Below are 27221 nucleotides of genomic sequence, written 5' to 3' on the forward strand. Positions count from 1 at the left end.
CAGCCGATGGTAGATATGACATAGTCGACCATGTTTCCTAACCGGGGCAGTACACTGTCTTGAAGTCTTGCAGCGTGAAAAGCCCATCTCATTAACGATCTAGGCAGCAGTTTACAGGTAGCCTAAACAAACGGGGGCGTAGAAATCTAAGTGATATGGAAGAAGTTGGTGCACCTGTCCAGTCTTTGTACCCTCAAACACAGATTTCCAGTTATCTCGTCACAGCCGTATTCACTTCTTCTTCAGCAACCCAATTGGGTCCAGATCGATGAAATCCAACACGTTTGTGAATTTCCAGTTGAAATTAACAGAAAACTCTGGAGTTGATTTCTTTTCCTAGGAGGGGGCGAATTTGTCAGTGATGAGGACGGGCACTGGCAGGCATGTTCACACGGCTGCTGACACTCGGATATCGCCTACATAATAACATAACCCAGTACATAATTCAGTAGATAAATTTAGTCCAAATGAGAGGACAGTAATTTGATAGGCTCTTGCTCCGTTCAACTTCTGTAGTGTTTCTGCCATATCTTGCGGCAAGTCCCTTGTGCTCTGTGCATAAATATCTGTTCAGTGTCCTAGCATCTAGGAATGATCGCATCTCACCATTCTCTTTATCTTCTGTGACTTGTCGATCCAAATAGGGCCCACTGTACTTTTATATGACATCCCAGACTTCCATCTGTTTAGTAACTTTGCTATCTGCTTCTTTGCACTATACCAGATCTTGACATCCTTTTTTTGTAAGTGGCACTCCTTAACCTTCCTAGGTGGTACAAGAATAGCTTTCTATAGACCAATGCTAATCAGAAAACTTCTTCTAGATAATTGTCCATCATATTCCTTTTTTTACTGTGAGTAACGTCTAGACTGTCCAGTGGGATAGCTTCACTACCTTCTGTTTCAGTTCTAAAAACTCAACTTCTTTATCTTTCAAATTTAAGCCATCTCTCCTGAAGACAAGGCCCACTGTCGCATTGATCAACCAGTCAGTGCCTAAAATAACTGGGGAAGGCAAAACGTCTATAACCAGAAAATCCATATCCCACTTTACTCCTCCCACTTCTGCTTGACAAAACACTTGCACCTTCGCTGCCTAGTAAGCCAAAGCATTAACAATATGGTTTATGGGAACAGGGAACACGTCTACCCTTTCCTTTCGCCGCCTTTATTTGACCATTTCGCCAATATCACAGACACTTCTGAATCCCAAGCCATAAGGTATTCGGTTTTTTCCCCAGCTACTTGAATCTTGATTTCTGGATTATACCACTGTGGCTCTGCTGTATCCTTCACTGACTCTATTAGCATGTCCTCAGCCATTCTCAAGCCATAAGGCGTGAAGACAAATGTTATTTTCTGGGATACGGACACACATATTTTCCCAGCCAAATTCTTGAATTTGATCCTTATCTTTCTCGACTTGGCTTCCTTTCTGTGATCTTTGCTTTCCATGCAGCTAGCTCTCATATTAGGCGACCACTTTCCATTTCTGACTCTTCCGGTTTTTTTTTTCAGGTGCCTGCCTCTTCAAGGAGTCTGTATTCTCAAGGAAAGTCCCTTCCAATGATCTTTTACTGTCAATGCCAATACCTTGGGCTGGAAGGAAAATTTTTGCAGTATGGTTGCAAGCTTGCTACTGTCCTTTAGAATCTAGATTTAATAAAAATGGCACGGTAATGTAACTCAGAACACAGGAGAAGTTGTGATGTACATGACAATAGATTTATTCACTCTTAACATAACAAGACAGAAAAATGACTAAAGAAACGTCGCACAAACATCCTTATTTGACAAAAGCTTCCACTAACATGGGGTCTATGGTGGACGAAGTTATCAACTATGGATCGACACACGACACTAACCAGAACACTAATCGCTCTATTAGACTTCATACACGTGAATGTGGGCTAATGCACAACAACTACCCCACAATCACTGACTCTATTAGCATGTCCTCAGCCATTCTCAAGCCATAAGGCGTGAAGACAAATGTTATTTTCTGGGATACGGACACACATATTTTCCCAGCCAAATTCTTGAATTTGATCTGTACTCTACCATTCCGAAAAAAGAAAAATATGGTTCGAAAGAACAGGGTGCTGAGAAACATAATATATTGGAGCCCTACGCTGTAGCAGCGAATAATGTAACCTTCTGCTGGTCGGGGCGTCACAGCACGATGCGTTCGGCGACTGCAGTCATGGACGGCCGCAGTCTGTTACTAATGGCGCGCGCCCGAAAAATGTAAGTATGCGGTCTCGCGCACTTCCCTATGAGCCTCTGGAACCTCGGTGGATTCCAGTGTGCAGGTGGACCCGTCGGCTGGTCTGCCAAACCAATTTGACTCCGTGCCACGACTATGAGTGACGGAATATGTCAAATGTTTAGACGGCCGACTCAAGACAAGTAAGTACACTCACGTATGCGTGATGCTGGAAGCAGTACCTCAGAAGGTGTCTGGCACAGGCTCTAAGTGGCACACTGGCAAAGGACACAGGTAGAGACCCGCAGTACTTTACTAGCGAAGTGCCTGTACAAGAGTCATCTCTTTCTGTCCGCTTTCCGCCTTAGGTCGGTAACAAAAGCCCATTTACATCTTAGACTTCCCCCACTTTAGCACAAGCCAATCACGAGCTGGAGCGCGGCATTGGAAGCTCGGAGAGTGCCCCTTGCTCTGCCAACACCGATTTGACCAGTCAGAGACTGTAAAGTTAATTTGGATAGAAGGAAAAAAGATTCAGCTTCGCGGTCTCTTTCCCACGCGTGTACGCCATGTCTTTTGCTAACAACATGACCAGGATGGAACCACACCCCTCCATAAAAAGCTTGTTATCTCCCCTGTGGCGTCCATTTCGAAATTTTCAAAGAACGGCCATAAACTCGCCACGGAGTGTGGGCGTCTTCCCCGTCGGCTTCCTCTGCTTTACTGCCGGCCATTGCAGCGGCTGCCTACCGACCGGCGACAACCAACGTGTCTGCACAGTGAGACCGCGGAAATGTTTCCGCCCAGGTTCCGCAGAAAAACGCGCTTCCCTCGGCCCACCGTCGCCGTGCTTTTACTGCAGTCGTTCAAACCGGCACCCTATTCCTTTGAATGCAGGTAAAGCATATCTTTATTCCTTCCCTAGGGCATGCAAGCAAGAGTATTAACTATTGCCCACCATTCCATCGTGATGTATGAAGTCAAGTTACAATAAAGAACATACACCCTAAGAACGTTAAGAGGCATAACACCGAATCAGAAGTGATAGTGCCCTGCAATCTCTCGTGGTGAAAACAAAATCTTTTTCCTCCTGTGCTTCGTCCAAGCAGTGAGCTCTCTCGACCATTTGCAGAAAAAACTGCATTTGCATCCTCAGACAGGGACTGTAGCATTTGCAAATATGCATGTTTCTCCTACAGAGTAGCTATTTGGACTGTGACTTGAATTGCTCCACGAATTATTTCTTAAATTAATTTTTTTCTTAACTTTGGCAGACGGCCTTCGTTTAGCCTCTACTGTCAGCGTTGTTACAGTGGAGCGTATTATTTCTCTGTTTAGCATTCCCTCATCTCGTACAGCATCTGAAATTACTGCAGCAATTTGACTGGATGCAGTAGTCTTTTCCATGAAAAACTTTCGTTGTTATTTAGCCAACTGATCATGCCTCAACACACAACCACTGTATTTTCAGCTTCCAGACATGACCTTTGTTTTTTTCAATTTTATGTACTTCGTAGTTCCCTAAGTTTATCATATTCCACTACTTTAGTCCACATTTTGTGGATGTCCTTCCCCAGTTCTTCGCTCAGTCTCTTTAATTCGCCTCCTAACTCTCCTACTTCTTGTAATATTTGCTGTCTCAGTTTTTTCTTGCATGCCTCCGGCCCTACTTTGATTTGATTGTCATCTCTGTCTTTCTTCCTCCTGTTCGTTATTCTTGCGTTCTTCCTCAGCCATCTTCACTGTCTTCCCCTGACATTCTGCTTCTCTGATCTGTTAGATTCATTCTCTTTGTCTTCCGTTTCTCCCTTTTTCTCTGTCATTTTCCTTTCCACCCTCTGCTCCCTGTCTTTCCTATCCCTTTCCTCACTCTATTCCCTCTCTTTCGTATCCACACCCATCTGTGCCAACAATTTCATTTGTTCCGGTTTTGTCTGCATGAATTTCTGACAGCTTAGTTCTTTCCTGAACTTTTCCTTCTCACTATTTCTTCTTCTTTCCTCCGTTCATTCAATCCAATGTGTACCCACACAGCTATTTACTTAATTTCTTCCCTTCGATTTCCGTATGATTCTGATCCTTTGTCAGGGCCACCGAATGTAATGGAACACCTGTTGTTTTGCAACCTCAATAAAATTAACTGCTTCCTTTTGGCTGCCTTTAATACTCATCCTCGCAACACTGATGACTGCAAATAATTAGGGCCATCAGCCTCACTATGAAATGCTGATCCTGTGAGAAAAGATAAATTCATTGTGACATGTAAGGCCCTATTGACTGCTCGTTTCCCAAAGACCCAGCACCCATTCAAATGATCGGTGAACTATATTGATATCAACGCCAGCAAATGCACAACAATAAATAGAATTAAATTAACGACACTTCTGTTCACTTACATTTCCCACACAAATACAATAGAGCATACTGGAAAACAGTGACAACACAAAATATCTGAAAACACTTCAAGGAAGGGAATAGTAGGTACAAATACGGACACATCAATATAAATTTGTATTTTTATTAAATTTAAATCCAAGTTACACTGTAACAGTCAAGCATTTCCTCACTTTAACTAAAGTAGTTGCTGAAACTTTGCGAAGTCTCAATATCACACTTCATAGGTTCTTGTGGAAATTAGTCATTAATAGAAAAGTACAGAGTCTTCAGTCCTTTACCAAAAAGAGTTCCATTCTGTCACCTGCAAACCAATTCTTGGCTACCTTCAGAACTATGCCTCGAGCTATGCAGATTGCATCTCTCTACTTTGTGCCACTCCAGGTAGAACTGCCAGCCTCTTCTTCCGTCCTCTGTGGCATTACTACCTCTCACCACACCCTCGGACAGCCAACATCAGGATAACTCCAAGTGACTGCACTCCCTCCCTCTCTCGTCCCCCGATACCCAATCTTGGTCTGATCCCTCCGTCCCTCTGTTGGGTTCGTCACCTTCTAAACATGCCCACATAGGTCAGTCAAATCCCTACTACTCACTGCCTTGCTCGCTCCTCCTAGGTGAACTTCATGGTACAGCTTTTGTTTCGAAATCTCAATTATTACCTTTAACAGGAAATTGCTACATGTGGGCTCAGCGTGGTTGAATTCCAGCTGAAGGGACCCAGGTTCGATTCTCGGTGAAGCACAGTCTTCATAGGAAGCATTGTGAAGAACACAGACATGTATATTTCGCAAGCCACCTTATAGTGTGTCACGGAGGGTACTTTTTGTATCAGTATCATTCCCCCCTCCACTTTCCTATTCCAGTAAAATATGGGTTAGAGGGAACAACAATTGCTGGTAAGCTTCTGCTTGGTCTCGAATATCTTCAGTTTTATCTTCACGGTCTTTTTGCAAGATATTCATAGGAGGAAGCAATATTTTGGGTGACTCTTCTAGGAATGTGCAGTCCCGAAATTTTAACAGTAAACCACACCACGATGCACAATGCCTTGCTTGCAGCAGCTGCCACTCGAGTTGGCTAAGCATCTCTGTGATGTTTTTTGTGCTTATTAAATGAAATTGTAATGAAAAGTGCTGCACTTCTTTCGATCTTCTGTACCTTCTCTGTCAGTCCCGTCTGCTACGGATCCCATACTGATGAACAATATTCAAGTATTGGCCGAATAAGGGTTTTGCAAGCTACTTCCTTTGTTTTGTAGATTACATTTCTTGAGGATTCTTCCAATGAACTTCAATTTGGCGTGTGCCTCTGCCACTAGTGACTTTATGTTATCATTCCACTTCAGATCACTCTGTGTATGTATTCTTAGATATTTAATGAATGTGACTGCTTCCAGTGATTATTCAACAATAGTGTCATATGTATGTATTGTTTTTCCAGAATTTCTATCCAAATCCCTCGATCGATCTCAACCAAATTCTCCACACAAACAATAAACATCACGATTACAGCACTGTGGGATGTACAACATCCTTAGTCCAGCAGGAAAGAAGATAGGGCAATATGCGATTTTACTTTTTTTCTGGTGTATAGACTGCCCTGCATGACATATATGTTGTGTGGGAGTAGTGTCAGGCTGTCTTATGAATTTGCTTTGCAGGGCATCTTAGACAAAACGAAAGTATCAGTTCTCCAGCACTTGATGTGTAGGCTGTCCCGCACGACATTTGTGTTGAATTTTTGACTTGACTTGAAGGGCAGCCAATATGTTGGAAGCAAAACATGATTTTTAAGCCCCAGACATGTAGACTGCCCTGCATGACAGACATGTTGCAATAGTAGTATCAGCCTGCTTCATGAGCCAGTTGTTCAGGGGCTGCATTTGTGGATGGACACGACTGGGGGAGGGTTAAGACACAAAGAGGGGAGCTGGAGGGATAAATAGAGGGGCAAAAGAAATGGTTCTGAGCACTATGGGACTTAACATCTATGGTCATCAGTCCCCTAGAACTACTTAAACCTAACTAACCTAAGGACATCACACAACACCCAGTCATCATGAGGCAGAGAAAATCCCTGACCCTGCCAGGAATCGAACCCGGGAACCCAGGTGTGGGAAGCGAGAACGCTACCGCATGACCACGAGCTGCAGACTAAACAGAGGAACAGGCTGAGGAAATACAGAAAAAGTTGCAGGAGGAGATGGATAGAGGAACGGGAAAGAGGAGGTGGATAGGAGTGGGTGGAGTGGGAATCGATAGGTAGAGAGGGCATGAAGAGATGATTAGGATGAGGTGGGGAGGAGGAGGTGTAGGGAGAGTACAGCAGGAGGAGATGGATGGGGAGAAAGGAGCGGGAGGAGAGAGAGAGATTGATATAGCGAGAGTGGGGAGAGGGAAATGGGTAGAAAGGGTGGGATGAAGGGATTGGCAGAGGACGTGGGTAGAGAGAGAGAGGGGCAATATACCAGGTGATCAAAAAGTTAGTACAAATTTGAAAACTGAATAAATCACGGAATAAAGTACATAGAGAGGTACAAATTGACACACATGCATGCAGTGACATGGGGTTTTATTAGTACCAAAAAAATACAAACGTACAAAAGATGTCCGACAGATGGCGCTTCATCTGATCAAAATAGCAATAATTAGCATAACAAAGTAAGACAAAGCAAAGATGATGTTCTTTACAGGAAATGCTCAATATGTCCACCATCATTTCTCGACAACAGCTGTAGTCGAGGAATAGTGTTGTGAACAGCACTGTAAAGCATATCCAGAGTTATGGTGAGGCATTGGCGTCAGATGTTGTCTTTCAGCATTCCTAGAGATGTCGGTCGATCACGATACACTTGCGACTTCAGGTAACCCCGAAGCCAATAATCGCACAGACTGAGGTCTGGAGACCTGGGAGGCCAAGCATGATGAAAGTGGCAGCTGAGCACACGATCATCACCAAACAATGCGCGCAAGAGATCTTTCACACGTCTAGCAATACTTCTTTTTTTTGGTTCTAATAAAACCCCATCTCATTCAAAGCATGTGTGTCAATTTTTACCTCTCTATCTACGTTATTCCGTGGTTTATTAAGTTTTCAAATTTATACTGACTTTTTGATCACGTGGTATGTAAAGCAGAGTTTTGAGACAGTTGTTCCAAATCTGACACAGAAGCCTTGCTCCAAGAGTACCAACCTAGGGGGGCTCACAATGCCCCGGCTATAATATTTATGAAGATACAGATGTGTGTATTTTTAAGTCCTTGGTATATAGGTTGCCCTGCACTACAGGAGTGGTGTGTGGGTTCAAATGGTTCAAATGGCTCTGAGCACTATGGGACTCAACATCTGAGGGCATCAGTCCCCTAGAACTTAGAACCACTTAAACCTATCTAACCTAAGGACATCACACACATCCATGCCCGAGGCAGGATTCGAACCTGCGACCGTAGCAGTCGCCCAGTTCCGGACCGAACCGCCTAGAACCGCTCACCCACCGCAGCCGGCTTAAATTGTTCCATGTGTGTGAAATCTTATGGAGCTGAACTGCTAAGGTCATCAGTCCCTAAGCTTACACACTACTTAACCAAAATTATCCTAAGGACAAACACACACACCCACGCCCGAGGGAGGACTCGAACCTCCGCCAGGACCAGCCGCACAGTCCACGACTGCAGCGCCTCAGACCACTGGTGTGTGGGAACAGCAGCAAACTGCTTTGAGAGGCAGCCTGTAAGTCAGGAGTAAGAAGCGGCCTTCCAGCCACTGACACGTAGGCCGGTTAGCACAGCAGGTGTGTTGTGCTGCCTGCTTTCGAGTTAAAACTCTTTCACACTGAATGCCTCTGTTACAACTAGAATTTCCTTGCCATAGCTAGAATTTACTTCTGAATATGTTTGAATTTTAGAACAAAACTATTTTCAGCTAGAGAAATTTGTTTGGGGGAACTATTTCAGTCAAAATCAATTTAGAGCTGACTGGGATTTTAAAAATATTTGTATTTTTTAATGCATTATAATCAGACACTAAAGTAAATTTGTTAGGAACGTCACAGAGTCTCATCGACCGTATTAATTAAAAAAGTGAGGTGAAAATAATCGTAAACTAAAAATATATTAATTAATCTGATACATTTCACTAACGTAGCTTGCGTCTTAATAAAATACAAACATAAAATAAAAAATAAAGAATGTAACATGTAAGTTTTCCTTTGCCACACAAACTATGGTGTCATTTTGAGTTAAACAGGTTTCATTTTTTCTTACAAATGCACGTTTTTGACAAATACACCTTCTTACACACAGAGTGAGCTCACCCTCTGTCAGTTCTTAAGGCTTCTGTCTTGACTGCGATTCTCAAAGATAAAGTTGCCTGTGGCACTTTTCTTTGGACATATCGAATTCTAACCTGAAAAAGCACGTTTAGTTTACTTAGGTGTTTAACAGGAGCTTTTACGCAGTGTACATATTGTAAGGGGCGGTCATAAAGTTTCCGTTGGAGAGTGTTGCTGCAACATAGCGTGAGTGTCCTTCGGACGTGCGTGCGATAAGTGCTGGAAACTGAACTGTAGCTAAACTATTACGAAATGCATCCACACGGGACAGTCGTGCTGTTGTTCTTTAGCTGGCTACCAGAAGACAAACACCAGTAGACGTTGGCCGCACAATGAAGCGTTTGTGTCGGGCAGCATGTCAGTCGAAAACGCGCGTTGTGGAATCGTGCTCCAGCGGGGCCTGCTGCTTCGCAACTCAAGTGGGGGACAGCCGAGCACCAGCCGAGCACCAGCCTCCGCTGATGTGCAGCGGCCATCTGCGGACCTCTTCACGGTGTTTTACCAGACGGCGATGTTGTCTGGTTGGTGTACCGGTTCTGAACTGTACAGCCTTCGGACGGAAACTTTATGATCGCCCCTTATACAACAAAAATATGAAACCTTAAACATTAACGAATTACGTGCACAACTGGCAACGTTAAACAGTGATTCATACATACAGTGAAAAAAATTGTGTTGTATTACTTCCCTAGGTCACGTCTCAAATTACTTGTACGTCTGAAGATTTCTCGCAATTGTCAAAGAAGTGTTTGCTAGGAACTTTTGAATACAGTCACATAGTTGGTCTGACATTTCGCACACTCGTATTTTGTTCTTTAGGGTGGCGGGGAGTCGACAGTGCGGAACTGGACCGAAAACATTTCAGCAGTCAACGCGCCTGTGTGTGCTGTGCGGACAAACAGAGCGAGCGGGTTTCGCACGACCGTTGTTTTCGGGACCTTTGTTGACTGCTACAAAGGAGATTCTTGGTCTCCAGATACGTCATAATATGTGAGCATAAAACATGTCAATAGTAACCATTTTGTTCCTGGGACCTGAATGGACACGAGCAGAACTTGGGGTACCTGTCTCTACTTTCTGCTCTCTTTAATCAGCCGGTAGCAGGCCTAAGCGAGCTCAGGAGGACAACACTCGTAAATAGTAAGTCGTAATCTCAGATCAAACCGCTCTTACGTTTAACATTTAAACAAAATAGTTGGCACCTGCTTCTTAATTAAATGCCGTCACAGTGAGGCGAACGTATTAGGAATACAGGTGTTACATTTGTATTCAGAGGGTCTCCTAATCAGGATCAATTGTAGGACAGTAGTTTGGTTTTGAGATTCAAATTAACTGTGCATTTTGTAAGTCATTTATTTACTGAAAATTTCGACACGTACCAAACATAACTTTCTAGTTAAATGAAGCTAAAATCTCTTAATTTTACGTGAGAAACTGCACCGAGACAACGAGCGCAAAAATGAAAGACAAAGCTATCTAGAAGCTCAGTTTAATCACGAATGTCCCGCGATTACTGAGGGATGTACCTCATCTGCGTGGACGACTGCTCGGGAATCTGCCCAGCTCGCATATACAGAGTAAACAAGTTCGAGACCCACAGAACAATATGATTAATCAGGCAACACAAGTTGCGTAGCAAATTCCGCAAACAGTGGATAACACGAGTGCAAACAGCGGCACTTCCTGGACTCCAGAACGAGCCCGTCTGTAGCGGGCGGAGGCGGCTGCCGCCCACACCCTCTGGATCGCAGGCGGCCCAGGCTGCGTCGCCACAAGTGCCCTCTATTCTGCTCCGACTCCCGTTTTCTGGAAAACACTACACGGAGACGAGGATTCCGAGCTATTGCCGCGGCGACTGACGAGAAATGCGGTTTCCTTACGCGAACACAGGGGAACCCTACAGAAATTACTCGTTCTCGGCTTACCGAACGCATCCTAACGTGGATGAGGTCGGTATGGGCTGCTGACCGTGTTCCATTCAATCGTCAAGGCCTCCGTACGTCAGAGAAGTCACGACGACAGGTCTACGGAGAGGGGCTGCACCTTTCACGGCTAAACACGGTGGCGAGCAAGAGGCAGTCGGTTGGATGGCGTGATTCGGACGGAAGAGCACCGAATTTTCTCTCGATGGTGGAGCAGCGCCGTTACGCCTACGTACGGGCAGCTGGCTGCTGCGGACTTGCAGTGAGATTGCGCCACAGCCAGGGCGGGGCAAGTCGCGACCGCGGCAGAGCTCTGGGAACCCGGACACCCCCTGGCTCACTTCGTGTTGTCGGGACAGACGCCTGGCTGACTCGTTTCTTAATGACACCATGCGAAGCCTCCAAAACTCGCCAATAAACGAGTAAAACTATAAACTGCTATCGCTCAGGGATGACGTCAGATATAAAGGCCTATAGTTTTGTGCATCTGTTCGCCGACCCTCCGTCAAAACGGAAATGGCCTGCGCATTTTTCCAATCATTAGGAATGCTTCGCTCTTCTACAGACCTACAGTACACTTCTTTCGCGTACTCCGTGTAGAACCGAGTCGATCGGGTATATTAGCCTTTCCTCTGTCAAGCGATTTCAGCTGCTTTCCTATCTCTCGGTAACTTATTTCGATATCTGTCATTTCGTAGCTTGTGCGGCGATTTAAAGGAGGAACTACACTGCGATCTTCCTCTGCGAAACCGTTTTGAAAAAGATGTCTAGTAGTTCAGCCTTTTCTGTGTCATCCTCTGTTTCAAAGCCACTGTGAACACAGAATGTACGGAAAAATGGATTAGATACATTTATTGGTTTAACGAGAGACCGAAACTTCTTAGGATTTTTTGCCAAGTCGGTAGACAGAATTTTATTTTCGAATACGTCGAGCGCTTCGAGCTTGCGCCCTCTTAGGCTAATTATGGCTTCGGCTAGTTTTTGTTTGCCTGTGAGTCTTTGGCAGTGCAGCTCTCTGGTAACTCGATTGACGAACCACGGCGCGTCTTTTCCATCCCTCACAACTTTTTGCGGCACGTACCTGACTAACACATGTCGTACAGTGCTCCCGAGCGTCGCCCATTGATGCTTAACATTGTCAGTGCTGGAGATGAAATTTTCATGTTAACCTGTCAGGTTGTCTGAAATTGGTTTAATGTTTCTAGTCGCTCTCGCTAAACGGGAAGATATACAAACTTCTTTGTTTTCTTGTTTGCAACCAAAGTATTCAGTGATGCTATAATGGAGTTACGATCACTGTTCTATGCTGAGTGGAAAAGTGGGGGTCTGTTACTCACCAGCGGAGTTAAGATGTTACCTTCAAGTGCCGCCTCTCTAACTACTCAACGTAATTCTCGTGTAAGGCACTGGGAACAATTTCACATGATTCTCTGTCCTTATTACCCGGCCTCATGACGCGAGAATCTACGGCTGGTAAGTTGAAATTTCCATCTAAAAATGTAACATCATCAGGAAATTATCCTCCAAGTTTCCCCTCATACCTTCCGCCACTACTGTTGCTCAGGCAGGGCTTTTATGAAAGCACCCGATCTACATGAATACTCTGCAAATCATACTTACGTGCCTGGCAGAGGGTTCATCGAGCCGCCTTCACAATAATTCTCCATTATTCCAATCTCTTAACAGCGAGTGGAAAAAGCGAATACCTTGATCTTTCCGTGTGAGCTCTGATTTCCCTTATTTTATGATGATCGTTTTCCCTATGGTAGGCTGGCGCCAACAAAAAAGTTTCCCATTCGGAGGAGAAAATTGGTGATTGAAATTTCGCGAGAAGATGCCACCGCAACGAGAAACGGCTTTGTTTTAATCATGTCCACCCTCAATCCTGTATCATCCCCGAGACACTCCCTCCCCTGCTTCCAGATAAAACGAATCGTGCTGATCTTCTTTCAACTTTCTCGATGTACTCTGTCAATCCTACCTGGTAAGGATCCCACACCGCCCAGCAATACTTGTCCCAGGACGGACAGGAGTAGTGAAGGCAGTTTCTTTCGCAAGTATCTTCTACGTGTTCTGCTAATAAATCGCAGTTTTGGTTCGCCTTCCGCACAACATTTTCTATGTGTTCTTTCCAGTTTAAGTTCTTCATAACCGTAATTCCTAGGCACTCAGTTGATTTTACGGGCTTTAGATTTGATTTCTTAATCGTGTAACTGAAGTTTAACGGATTACTTTTAGGACTCGTGTGGATGATCTCACACATTTCATTAGTTAGCGTCAACTACCAAACTCCAGTCGCACAACTAAGACGATATTCCATAAGCACGCAATTTGATTACAAGCCGCTTGTGAGGTACCGTGTCAAAAGCGTTTAGGAAATCTAGAAATACGAGATCAGTTTGAAATCATTTGTCGGTAGCATCCAAAACTTCGTGTGAGTAAAGAGCCAGTCGATGTCTTCTAGATCCGTCTTGTCTGTTCTCTTACAGCTAATTCATAACGTTCCAAGATCCTGCTGCATATCGGCGTTGATGGTGTGGGCCTGAGACTTAGTGGATTACTCCTATTGCCTTTCTTGAATTTTGGTATGACCTTTGCAACTTTCCTGTCTTTGGTTACGAATCTTTCGTCGAGCGAGCGATTGTACATGATTGTTAAGTATGGGGCCATTACATCAGCACAGTCTGAAAGCAACGTAATTGGTATACAGTCTGGACCGGAAGATATGCTTTTATTAAGTGATTTAAATTGCTTCACTACTCCGAGGATATTTACTTATGAGTTACTCATGTTGGCAGCTCTTCTTGATTAGAGTTCTGGAATATTTGCTTTGCCTTCCCTGGTGGAGGAATTTCGGAAGACCGTGTTTAGTAACTCTAATTTGGAAGCCCGTCGTCGATGATATTTCCATTGACATCGCGCAGAGGAGGCATTGATTGTGTCTTGACGCTAACATACTTCGCATACGACGAGGATCTCTTTGCATTTTCTGTCTGGTTTCGAGATAAAGTTTCATTGTGGAAACCATTATAAGCATCTCGCATTGAAGTCCGCGCTAAATTTCGAGCTTCTGTAACAGGGAGACAATCTTGGGGATTTTGCATTCAAGCTTTTAAACGTTGCTCAAGCAGCAACTGTTGAAAATCTTCACGGTAAATGATAACAACCAAACAGTTGCAGGATAAAGATTAATTGAAATCCTTGACCACTGTTTCGATATATCTAAATATACCTTCATCAGAAGCAAAAATACACTAAAATCACATCCTGCAGTGGAGATACATAAAGCAATCGTGTCAAAGGCGTCGTCAGTAGTTAAAATATCACCTCCATTTGTACAGCATAATTATGAAGAGAAGGTCTATGCGAACACGGCTGTGAACTCTGGAGGTGATATTTTAATCTTGACAACTGACGACACCTCTGGCACGACAGAGTCCGGCCTTCTGTTCCGATGCCGGGCCTCAGAAGCCGGCGCTACGGACACTCCCTGTTTCTACAGTGGCTGGGGGCAGTTTTCTCGCGAAATCCTCGTTGCCGCATCCGACCACCCACTTGTTTATCGATATTACACATTTCACCTGTCTTCTCGTAGTTGAGAAGCACGCTGGACTCCTTGTAGCGTTGTTTGTACTAGCCTCTCTCATGTGAGGACTACTTACATATTCGGTTTATTTAATATACACGATTGTTCCTTGTGCAAATTCTTGATCAATTTTGTTTTCCTTTGAAGAAAATTAACGTAACTGTAAATTTGTAGAACGCTGTTTAAGAGATAAACACTCACCAGAATCCTTTTCATCAGCACTTTTGCAGGGGGACTTTGATCAGTTAATTTAATGAATAAATTATATGAGAAGCTAGCCTCTCCAGGTAGGACCGTTACAGGATTGCGTTACACACCGTGTGCAGATTCAGCATAAACTTACTTTGGTGCGATTTGCCTGACATTGCGATTCTGCCCCCAACTGGCATATCAATTAAGGGTCCCACGATAAGCAACACGCAGTTAGTTTCCAATTGAACGTATGGCCCCGTGATGTTCCCACTTGCCGACACCTCCTTTCTTTGCTGTTGACGTTATTACATTCTTCTCTATCTGTCAGCGTATTTCACTTTCATTTATCTCGCTTAATCAGCGGCAATGGTTTTTCCGCGATTATTTCTGTTATAGCAATAATTCCGAGGAAATGTCTGCTCCAGGTGCGCCCCATGTTTGACACAGGTCTTTTGCTCTCTCAAATTCTTTTCGCTATATCGCATTGCCCTTCTAATCTTAATGCAATTCCTCTTTCCTAATATCAAGTTTCTTTCTCTTCTATATATACTACCAGTAAAAAGTTTTCTATCACTTAAGAAAAAAGCCACAAACTTTAATTCAATGCACAAACACATCGTACATGCTAAATAGAACAACAAAATAAATATTTTCTCTAACTATCGTTAAGTACAATGGTATGCGATTTAAATTTTAGTATCGTCAGGACAGCTGCACAAACTCTTGGCATTCTGAAGATGAGACTTGGTTGTGTTTTTGCAGACATTGCTGTCCAACACGTCTGTAAATAATTCCATACATCTTGAACATTAGATGGCTTTAGTTTTCTGGCTTCCGTCAAGTTCATCCCCTGATTTAAGTCAGATGACCAACATTGCCACATCACATTCTTAAGTTCCCCACATTTATCTTTCGTACTAACATGCCCTCTGTACAAGTTAAATTTAGAATCATGTTTTGGATCATTGTCCTGCTGCAGAACAAACCCACGAGCAATAAGTCTCTTCTAAGATGGAAGTTTACTGTTCGTGAGTACGCTGTGATGGCCTTCCCCCTTTAATTCTGACAAGACCGCGGACTCTGTGGCCTGAGAGTCCTCCACCACGCTCCACCGCTGGTGTCCCACACACACTCAGTCTTCGTGCGTTCTCCACGAAGTTGTCGAACGAATATTCGACGATGGATACGAAATACTTCAAGCTTAGATTAGACCGTGAATAACACCTCGGACCGTTGCTGCATGCTGCAGTTTTTTGTTGCTGTGTCTATTGCGCTCGTTTCACCGTAATTTATTTTCGTAGTGACGGGTTTTTGGCCGTCGCGCCCCCTCGAAACGTCGTTCACGGAGACGCCGCTGCAGTATACAGTCTGTGGTGAGCGCTCACGTTGAGTGAGCGAGCGTCTCCCCCTCTATATATGTGTCCGACACCACCTTGTGTTTGTCTTTATGTGTATGAGTGACTGTGTGTGCTCTGTTGTGTTGAATACCTACACCGTTGGTTTGATACAGGGCGATGTTGTCGCTTCCGTTGTTGTAGCGATCTGCTCCAGTTGCTGCAGACGGTGTATTGAAGCTGGAAGTGTTCATCAGAGTTGCGGAGAAATATTCGTCTGGGCTCTGTTGCATAGCAATCAGATTTGCTTTCAGTTCTTAAGAAATGTCCAAGATTGGTGGATTTAAATGATCCGTGAAGTTACTCCTTTTCCGAAGAAAGCATCAGACTATTTAATTAGAACTGAACGCTCCCGTCGGAAATGTTCTCGATCTGGTATTCATTAATGGATCATAATTGACCAATACGTCAATTGTGGAATAAACACGTACCTTCTTGAAATCAACAATCTTTATTGAGTTTTGTGGCAATGAAATTCTTCTCGTAACATGAATTATCTGTTCACTGGCTTATATACATATAATACAATTTCCTTCAAAGTCTCGCAAAGGCGTCGATTTCTACTTCACAAGGATGAAACCTCTTAATGAATTACTTCTTAACAAGAACAAAGACTTCCTACACTAAGAATAGTTATATGAGAGCTAACCGCCACTCAGTAATAAAGAATATCTTTGTCTCTCTCTCTCTCTCTCTCTCTCTAGCACCGTCAAGTCACACTGCTATCTCTCGTATTGCACGATACATCATAAGCGTTGAGACGGAAACTGGAGCTACTCACATACTATTTACTTCCTCTCGAATTTCGGGTACACTATGAGTCCTGTACGTTTACTGGTCCAAATGGCTCTGAGCACTATGGGACTTAACATCTATGGTCATCAGTCCCTTAGAACTTAGAACTACTGAAACCTAACTAACCTAAGGACATCACACAACACCCAGTCATCACGAGGCAGAGAAAATCCCTGACCCCGCCGGGAATCGAACCCGGGAACCCGGGCGCGGGAAGCGAGAACACGAGCCGCGGCCTGTACGTTTACTCTGCACCCGTGTGCACTAACCTTCCCTGTAAAGCTGTGGCGCTGGCGCCACTTTGCTCGAACCGCTGCAATGTATACAGCACTGCAGAGTGAGCTAAGCCAACGTGTGTTGCTGTTCTCTTACTAGAACAGCCTTGCCGATGCATAGCTACAAGTACAGCACTTTGTTAATTCCCACCTCGTGCTTCGTGCCATTAGGCGGTAATGTGGTATGTATACAAACACAGTGTATTATAAATTAATGCGAACTGATTGCTACACAGACAGCAGAACGAATCAGGCCTATTGGAGTAGAACCGTCTCGGGTAAAGACATATCAGTATTGTTAAGGATATTCATCGGCGTCCCTCTAGGCGAACCAAATGGTTCAAATGGCTCTGAGCACTACGGGACTTGACATCTGAGGTCATCAGTCCCCTACAACTTAGAACTACTTAAACCTAACTAACCTAAGGACATCACACACACCCGTGCCGGAGGCAGGATTCGAACCTGCGACCGTAGCAGCAGCGCGGTTCCGGACTGAAGCGCCTAGAACCGCTCGGCCACACCGGCCGGCCTAGGCGAACCACCAGGCAAATACACAACAGACGCACTCAGTCTGTACGTGTTTATACTTGTTTTATTATCAGAGCTGGTGTATGATAGAGTATTCCAAACTAATTCCCGATTTTAACCACAAATCTACGTGATGGAGAACTTTTGACCGTCTTTCCTCAGCACTGTAGGTACAGCAGGTGCCGGACACAGAGGCAGAGCCCCGTCACCTACGCGCTGTGTGTGTGTGAGAGAGAGAGAGAGAGGCGGCTGCCGCAGCGCTGTCCGCACAGAGGTCGAGGCTGCGTCATTCGCAAACAGCGGCGCTGGCCCGGCCGAGGCTGACGTAAATTAATGATGGTGCGCGAAGCGGCGGCCGTGGCAGCTTCAAACGCCGCCGGCAGAGCTGAGGCGCGGCGCCGCTCGCGCCGTGGGTTCTTCGACTGCCGCCGGCCGCACACAGCGGTGGCTGTGGCCGACGGCAACACCGTGTCTGCAACCGCGTGACCGCTACGGTCGCAGGTTCCAATCCTGCCTCGGGCATGGATGTGTGTGATGTCCTTGGGTTAGTTAGGTTTAAGTAGTTGTAAGTGCTAGGGGACTGATGACCTCAGATGTTAAGTCCCATACTGCTCAGAGCGATTTGAACCGTGGCCCGCCTGAGCGGCGGCTCTGCTGTGCACACGAGCTGGGCAGAATCTACCAGCATGATCGCACCAGTTCTCGAGAGGTTACTTCACTGAGTGCAAATCTGCTGAACAGGTATTTCTCAGCATGTTACACGCCTACTGGGCCAGTAAGTACGCGGTCCAATCACACTAACGTGACCACCAGCTACCTCGGACGTCAAAGTGCAACAACAGCTCACTGACCGCAGGTGGCAGCACTAGCAGTGGAGGGCACGTAAAAAGAGTGTCCGAGGGATGCTAAAAACCGTGCCGTATTGCAGAAACGGAGCGATTTATACGACGATCGTAGGCTTTTGGGCCACGTGTGGCAGCCTCTCCGAAACGGCTACATTCGTAAACTGTTCCCGTGCCGCCGTGATTAGTGTATACGGTGCGTGGCGGACAGCTGCGGTGGATCGCGGGCCGCAGACCACAGCGGTGGACGGCGGCTGGAGAAATGTGTCCGGCTCAACAGGCGTCTCGTCTCGATGACCGTTCGGCGAAAGTCGCTGCCTACGAACGTCCGAAGCGGGCGTCTGGTTCGAGCACCCGTTCTGGATGCTGTTCGTCAGCGACGAGAGCCGGAATTTGCGTGTCAGTAACGTAACCGGACGTCCACTGAGTGGGGAGAGGGAGCCTTTGCAGATGAATCAATCGGTGTGAAATGTCTGGAGCCAAACACCCTGCAACAATCGTTGGAAGCGTGCAGGATGCAGAAGAGAACGTTACATCCTGCATCCCCTGGGTTATCTCGTCATTACGGAAGGCACGCTGGATCGACCCGAGGGGACGACATTCTCCCCTAGATGCAGTTTGCTTCTCCTCAGCGCCGCGGAATCCACCAGCAGACACTGCAGAGCCTGCCAGTGCACGCCGGCGGCTCGCGGAGCTCCAGCACGACCTCACGTACTCCTGAGGCCACCGAGCTGCTCGGATTCTGAGCCAGTCGACAGTCTGTGGGATGGCCTCCGTCAGGCTGTTCACGCCGCGGATACTCGACCGAGAAACCTAGAGCAGTTGACGGTACGGTACTTCCAAAACCTCGTTGTCTCTCTCTTACTCTGTCCGCAGGCTTTTGACAGATGGTCACATCAATGTGACTTGGCAGTGTATAAGTGTATCACAGTGATAGAGTATTAATCGCATATAACTGATATTCTCGAGACACTGGGCCTCACCTTTAGGTACGATAATGATGTAGGCTGAATCGACAGCTTGCGCATTGGCCTAGTGAGCACGAATCTGGGTTACACTCCCAGCACTGGTATAAATTTTAATTTATTGCTTCAGCCTACATCATTATCGTAGATGAAGGTGAGACTCGGTATGTCTCAGAAATATCAGTTACATATCACCTACACCTCACGGCCACGATTAACCCCATTTCGCCCACTGTTAAGGTGCTATCCCAATACTGGAGAACCTCGGCAATACTATGCGAGTTTACATGGGGAATAGCGGTGGTCATAATCAAAAACGTCTTCGGTCCCGGGTTCGATCCCCGCCACTGCCTAAATTTTGATAAATAATCAGCATTGGCGGCCGAAGACTTCCGGCATAAGAAGTCAGCCTCATTCTGCCAACGGTCTTGTCAAAGAGGGCGGAGGAGCGGATAGAGGTTCAGGGCACTCTCTCGTCCTAGGGGTGGGAAATTGCCCCTAAAGGCGGAAGAATCAGCAATGATCAACGACATGAGGATGCAGAAGGCAATGGAAACCACTGCATTAAGGACACGCAACGTGTATCCACAGGACATGTGGCCTGTAATTGAAGAAGTGTCATGATGATCTCTCCATTGGCAAAAGATTCCGGAATAGTCCCCCATTCGGGAGGGGACTGCCAAGGGGGAGGTTACCATGAGAAAAAGATTGAATAATCAACGAAAGGATAACGTTCTACGAGTCGGGGCGTGGAATGTCAGAAGCTTGAACGTGGTAGGGAAACTAGAAAATCTGAAAAGGGAAATGCAAAGGCTCAATCTAGATATAGTAGGGGTCAGTGAAGTGAAGTGGAAGGAAGACAAGAATTTCTGGTCAGATGAGTATCGGGTAATATCAACAGCAGCAGAAAATGGTATAACAGGTGTAGGATTCGTTATGAATAGGAAGGTAGGGCATAGGGTGTGTTACTGTGAACAGTTCAGTGACCGGGTTGTTCTAATCAGAAGCGACAGCAGACCAACACAGACAACGATGGTTCAGGTATACATGCCGACGTCGAAAGCTGAAGATGAACAGATAGAGAAAGTGTATGAGGATATTGAAAGGGTAATGCAGTATGTAAAGGAGGACGAAAATCTAATAGCCATGGGCGACTGGAATGCAGTTGTAGGAGAAGGAGTAGAAGAAAAGGTTACGGGAGAATATGGGCTTGGGACAAGGAATGAAAGAGGAGAAAGACTAATTGAGTTCTGTAACAAGTTTCAGCTAGTAATAGCGAATACCCTGTTCAAGAATCACAAGAGGAGGAGGTATACTTGGAAAAGGCCAGGAGATACGGGAAGATTTCAATTAGATTACATCATGGTCAGACAGAGATTCCGAAATCAGATACTGGATTGTAAGGCGTACCCAGGAGCAGATATAGACTCAGATCACAATATAGTACTGATGAAGAGTAGGCTGAAGTTCAAGGCATTAGTCAGGAAGAATCAATACGCAAAGAAGTGGGATACGGAAGTACTAAGGAATGACGAGATACGTTTGAAGTTCTCTAACGCTATAGATACAGCAATAAGGAATAGCGCAGTAGGCAGTACAGTTGAAGAGGAATGGACATCTCTAAAAAGGGCCATCACAGAAGTTGGGAAGGAAAACATAGGTACAAAGAAGGTAGCTGCGAAGCAACCATGGGTAACAGAAGAAATACTTCAGTTGATTGATGAAAGGACGAAGTACAAACATGTTCCGGGAAAATCAGGAATACAGAAATACAAGCCGCTGAGAAATGAAATAAATAGGAAGTGCAGGGAAGCTAAGATGAAATGGCTGCAGGAAAAATGTGAAGACATCGAAAAAGATATGATTGTCGGAAGGACAGACTCAGCATACAGGAAAGTCAAAACAACCTTTGGTGACATTAAAAGCAACGGTGGTAACATTAAGAGTGCAACGGGAATTCCACTGTTAAATGCAAAGGAGAGAGCAGATAGGTGGAAAGAATACATTGAAAGCCTCTATGAGGGTGAAGATTTGTCTGATGTGATAGAAGAAGAAACAGGAGTCGATTTAGAAGAGATAGGGGATCCAGTATTAGAATCGGAATTTAAAAGAGCTTTGGAGGACTTACGGTCAAATAAGGCAGAAGGGATAGATAACATTCCATCAGAATTTCTAAAATCATTGGGGGAAGTTGCAACAAAACGTATATTCACGTTGGTGTGTAGAATATATGAGTCTGGCGACATACCATCTGACTTTCGGAAAAGCATCACCCACGCAATTCCGAAGACGGAAAGAGCTGACAAGTGCGAGAATTATCGCACGATCAGCTTAACAGCTCATGCATCGAAGCTGCTTACAAGAATAATATACAGAAGAATGGAAAAGAAAATTTAGAATGCGCTAGGTGTCGATCAGTTTGGCTTTAGGAAAAGTAAAGGGGCGAGAGAGGCAATTCTGACGTTACGGCTAATAATGGAATCAAGGCTAAAGAAAAATCAAGACACTTTCATAGGATTTGTCGACCTGGAAAAAGCGTTCGACAGTATAAAGTGGTGCAAGCTGTTCGAGATTCTGAAAAGAGTAGGGGTAAGCTATAGGGAGAGACGGGTCATATACAACAACCAAGAGGGAATAATAAGAGTGGACGATCAAGAACGAAGTGCTCGTATTAAGAAGGGTGTAAGACAAGGCTGTAGCCTTTCGCCCCTACTCTTCAATATGTACATCGAGGAAGCAATGATGGAAATAAAAGAAAGATTCAGGAGTGGAATTAAAATACAAGGTGAAAGGATATCAATGATACGATTCGCTGATGACATTGCTATCCTGAGTGAAAGTGAAGAAGAATTAAATGATCTGCTGAACGGAATGAACAGTCTAATGAGTACACAGTATGGTTCGAGAGTAAATCCGAGAAAGACGAAGGTAATGTGAAGTAGTAGAAATGAGAACAGCGAGAAACTTAACATCAGGATTGATGGTCACGAAGTCAATGAAGTTAAGGAATTCTGCTACCTAGGCAATAACATAACCAATGACGGACGGAGCAAGGAGGACATCAAAAGCAGACTCGCTATGGCAAAAAAGGCATTTCTGGCCAAGAGAAGTCTACTAATATCAAATACCGGCCTTAATTTGAGGAAGAAATTTCTGAGGATGTACGTCTGGAGTACAGCATTGTATGGTAGTGAAACATGGACTGTGGGAAAACCGGAACAGAAGAGAATCGAAGCATTTGAGGTGTGGTGCTATAGACGAATGTTGAATATTAGGTGGACTGATAAGGTAAGGAATGAGGGGGTTCTACGCAGAATCGGAGAGGAAAGGAATATGTGGAAAACACTGATAAGGAGAAGGGACAGGATGACAGGACATCTGCTAAGACATGAGGGAATGACTTCCATGGTATTAGAGGGAGCTGCAGAGGGCAAAAACTGTAGAGGAAGACAGAGATTGGAATACGTCGAACAAATAATTGAAGACGTAGGTTGCAAGTGCTACTCTGAGATGAAGAGGTTAGCACAGGAAAGGAATTTGTGGCGGGCCGCATCAAACCAGTCAGTAGACTGATGACCAAAAAAAAAGCGGTGCGCCGAGGCGTGAAGTGGAATTCGCATCGGCACATGCCATGGTAGTCCAGAGTGATGGTGCATATGCCTAGCAAGAAGATGCTCCAGCCCACATGACAGAATGCTATGCGACGAACACTTGTTGTCAGGTGTCACAAAAGGTCTGCTGTTTGCAGCACCCATATCAGACGGGAAACGTGTTACACCTACGGCGCTACTTAGGTGCCTGAAAGGAAGGTTCGTCAACCACCTTCAGACTGTTTCTCTAGCATTCCACTCTCAAATAGAGAGTGTGAAAAAGGAACATTTAAATCTTTCCGTACGGGCTCCGATTTGATTTCTTCCTATTTAGACTGGCGTCAATAAACTGTTTTCGCATCCAGAGGAGATAGCTAGTAATAGAAATTAGGTGTAAAGATCTCACCGCAACGAAAAATTAATAATTGCCATCCCAAGTCGCCTCTCGTATCTGTGACACTCTGTCTCTTACTTCGTGATAATACAGAACTATGTGCCCTCCTTTGGGCTTGTCTGATGTTCTCTGTCAATCCTGTGTGCTGAGGATTCCTTACTGTACGCCGATACTCCAGCAGATGACGGACCAAGCGTAGAGTAGGCAGAGTCTTTAGTAGACCTGTTGCGTTTCCTAAGTATTCTGCCAATAAATCGCAGTCTTTGGGTTGTCTACTCACAACGTTATCTGTGCGATCGTTCAGGTTAAGTTATTCGTAATCATCATTTCTAGGCACTGTATGTAATTGAGTTGACAGCCTTTAGATTGGTGTGCTTTATCGTACAACAGACATTTTACGGATTCCTTTTGGTATTCGTGAGGTGACCTCACATTTTTCATTATGCAGAGTGAACTGTCACTTTTTGCACCATACAGATATCCTGTCTAAATCTTCTGATGATTTTACTAGACGGTAAATGATAGCATCATCTGCAAACAATCCAAGAGTAGCGAGTAGATTGTGTTCTAAATTGTTTATATAGATTAAGAACAGCAGAAGCCTATAACACTTCTTTTGGAAACGCCATATATTATTTCTGTGATGGCTTAACGTCGATTATTACAAACTGTGTCCTTCCTGACAGGAAACCGCGAATCCAATCACACAACTGAGACAGTACTCCATAGGCATGCAATTTGTTTTGAAGTCTCTTGAGAGAAACGGCATTTCGCAAGCCAAGAAATACGGAATCAAATTGACGTTCCCTGTCGACAGCGCTCGCTGCTTCGTGTGAATAAAGCGCTAGTTGTGCTTCACACGAATAATATTTTCTGAATCCGTACTGGTTGTATGTTAATAGATCGTTTTCTTCGAGGTAGCTCATAATGTTGAAACGTAGTGTGTGTTTCAAAATGGTACTACGACTCGACTTCAATGATATGGGTCTGTAATTTAACGGATTACTCCCGTGTCCTTTCTTAAGTATTGGTGTGACTTGCGCAGACTGGAACGGACGTTTTATCGAGGGAACGGCTGTGCGTGATTGCTAACTGTGCAGCTATTGTATCTGCGTACTCTGAAAGGAGCGTTGTTGGTGTACAGTCTGGACCACAAGACTCGACCTTATTAAGCAATTTAAGCAGCTCCATTACACCGAGGACATCGGCTTCTAAGTTACTCGTCTCAGCGGCTGTTGTTGATTGGAATTCTGGGATGTTTGTTCCGTCTCCTCTGACGAAGGAAATCCGGAAGACTTTAGTAACAACGGCTGTCCTCGCTAACATCACAAAGACAACCCAGTATTGCTCAGTGGAGGTACTGACTGTGTCTCGCTGCTGGTGTAATTTGCATAAGACCAATCCCTTTGGATTTTGTGCCAGATTTTGAGACAGAGTTTCGTTGTGGAAACTATTAAAAGCACGTCACACAGAAGTCTGTGCTAAGTTTCGAACGTCAGTGAAACAGCGTGAATCTTAGAGATTTGGCGTTCTTTTCACTGCAGCATGCTTTCTTCAGCCTTGTTTAGGGATCAGTATCATCTTCCATTAATTTGCTAGCTTTTTTCGCACGCATGTGCATTCGACACGTACATTGAATGCATCCTCTCCCTCTGTCGTTTCACCTTCTCCACCCCGCCTTTCTCCACTTCCTCCGCCGCCTCCCTCTCTTTCCATCCTCGCCTCCCACCTACCCATTACCCCTGTACAAGTTGCAGCTGCCAGGCCCCCGCCTCTGTGTCAAGTCCCTCCTCCCCCCCTCTAATCCATCTCATGCTGGTCAGCACCTGTGGCCTGTGCAACAGCGACACTACTCCACAAGAAGTCTGTCGTGCAGGCAGGCAGGCTACGTGTTGAGCCCCAGGATATCGTTCGCTGCGCCTGACATGTTTGCGAGGCTGCAAAGCCGGTTGATTACGCCGGACAATACTGTTCTCGCGCAATATTCCTGTTGTGCAGGACAACCTGTACGCCAGGATCTGTAAAAAAATACATTTTTGCCCGTATCTCTACTCTTACTGGAGCTGATTCTTGTGAGGCGTGATGTTTCTGTGCCAAATTTGGTTGAAATTGATCCAGGGGTTTGGGAGGAGAGCTTGGACGTACATCCATACACTCTCAACTGCCTCCAGTAGTGTTTGTCTGAATGTAAGCCACATCGGTTCTACGCTGCGTGAACTGCACGAATGTAATGCCTCCAGTGAGCTGCATCCATAATCAGAATGTGCTCCCCTGCAGATAAAATTAGCAACTTTAACGTCACGCTTAAACCACTAGAATATGAAATGAAAAACGTACGAGGAATGTCAGTGCTTGAGCCAGTTAGTGTTGTGGTTGCAGAGTCATTTTGCTGTACCGTACAAATGAGCAGACTGAGTCGCGGCGCCTCTGCCTCTCGTGTTTCCGCAGTTTGACGAGTTCAGAGGACTTTCCGGCAGCCACCGCCGCCGCTACGCACTGCATTACCTTTTGCTTCAGAGGAGGGCAAACCCCGTCGTACTGATTTTTCTTCCGGTATAATATTCTGCTTTGTCCTGTGTCGTGGACAGATCTGTTCTTACAATTTTTCTGCACGTTTAAGTAAAGCTCTCTTGACGAATTTTATTGCTGAACTCTCCGCACGCTGGGGAGCGAGTGCCAGTGTCGTCCTGGGTTTCTGACTCGTCATCTTCAGTCGCCTGATGTTGTTGGGTAGTAAATGCATTCAAATGTTGCGAGCTGAGTTTCAGAAGTTCTCTCTTTCTGACTCTGTTTTGACATTTGTTCTCGAAATACGTCATAATAAGCATAATTATGGAACAAAACGTGTTCCACAATTTTGCACCACATTGACGTAAACGATTTGGGCCTATTATTACGTGCATCTTTGCTATGACGCCTGGATTGAGGCAGCTCACAGGAGAACCTGCAGCGGTCCGCAAGCCGCAGTGCATCGCGTTAGCAATTCGTTGCTGGAGGTGAGAAGCTGTGTGTCAGGAAAATGCTAGGACCAACTGAGCCATTGCTTTATGCGCTGACTTCCCCTCATATCACGCAAGGGAATCTCTTTGCTGGATTAGTGAGTTTTCTCGGTACTTTCCGAGTACTAGTGATGCCCACTGTAAGGAAATTGGATGAATTTGCGAAGCAAATAGTGAGGAAGGGGACGCTCGTATCTGTTACGGCTTCGAGATGGATCTCCGATATTGTGTGTAGCGAACCCTCAAGCCACGCTCTCTGTTTATAAAGCCACGGGCCGAGTTTAAATTCGGTACTGATAAATTGCTGCTACAAAGCCACGATACGTTGCGAGGCACACTAGCGAACCCTTTGTGCGGCAGAGCAGGCCACACAGAACTTTTCGGTGAGGAGACTGCGCGGACCGCTCGGACCTGCACCTGCCCCCCTGCCGTGCAACATTAATGAGCCCGGGGGCCCGGAGCGGCCACAAAAGAAATGGAGTCGGCGCCGCGAGCGCCACAAAGGCGGCGCGCTCCGGCCCTCATCTGGACAAGTGCTCCAGTGCTCCGGTGCTCCAGCTCCAGCGCTGCTCACCTGCCGCAGCTCCAGCTCCCTCGCACTCTGCCCGCTGAATATCTTACCAGGCACTAAGAGTCCGGCGACAGAGTGCTACGCCTCGCGTACGGTGCACAGTACGCGCTTATTAGAAATAACTGCAGCGGTTTTACAGAATTACTGCAGCTACATTATTTGTCATAGCGTCATGGACCTTTGTGAAAAGCTGAAAAATATTTTTTTGACATATTACGAGAGCTCCATATGA

General features: G+C 45.3%; 1 protein-coding gene across 1 annotated transcript in view; it reads left to right on the forward strand.

Annotated features, from left to right (window-relative positions):
* Positions 1 to 27221, forward strand: part of LOC126428335 (neuronal acetylcholine receptor subunit alpha-4-like) — a 588239-nt gene that overhangs the window by 523531 nt on the left and 37487 nt on the right. The window contains exon 17 of the mRNA XM_050090270.1: positions 26779 to 27090. Within this exon, the coding sequence (XP_049946227.1) occupies positions 26779 to 27090 (312 nt within the window). The remainder of the gene's footprint in view (positions 1 to 26778; positions 27091 to 27221) is intronic.

This window comes from Schistocerca serialis, chromosome 12 (assembly GCF_023864345.2).
Source record: "Schistocerca serialis cubense isolate TAMUIC-IGC-003099 chromosome 12, iqSchSeri2.2, whole genome shotgun sequence".
NCBI lineage: Eukaryota > Metazoa > Arthropoda > Insecta > Orthoptera > Acrididae > Schistocerca > Schistocerca serialis.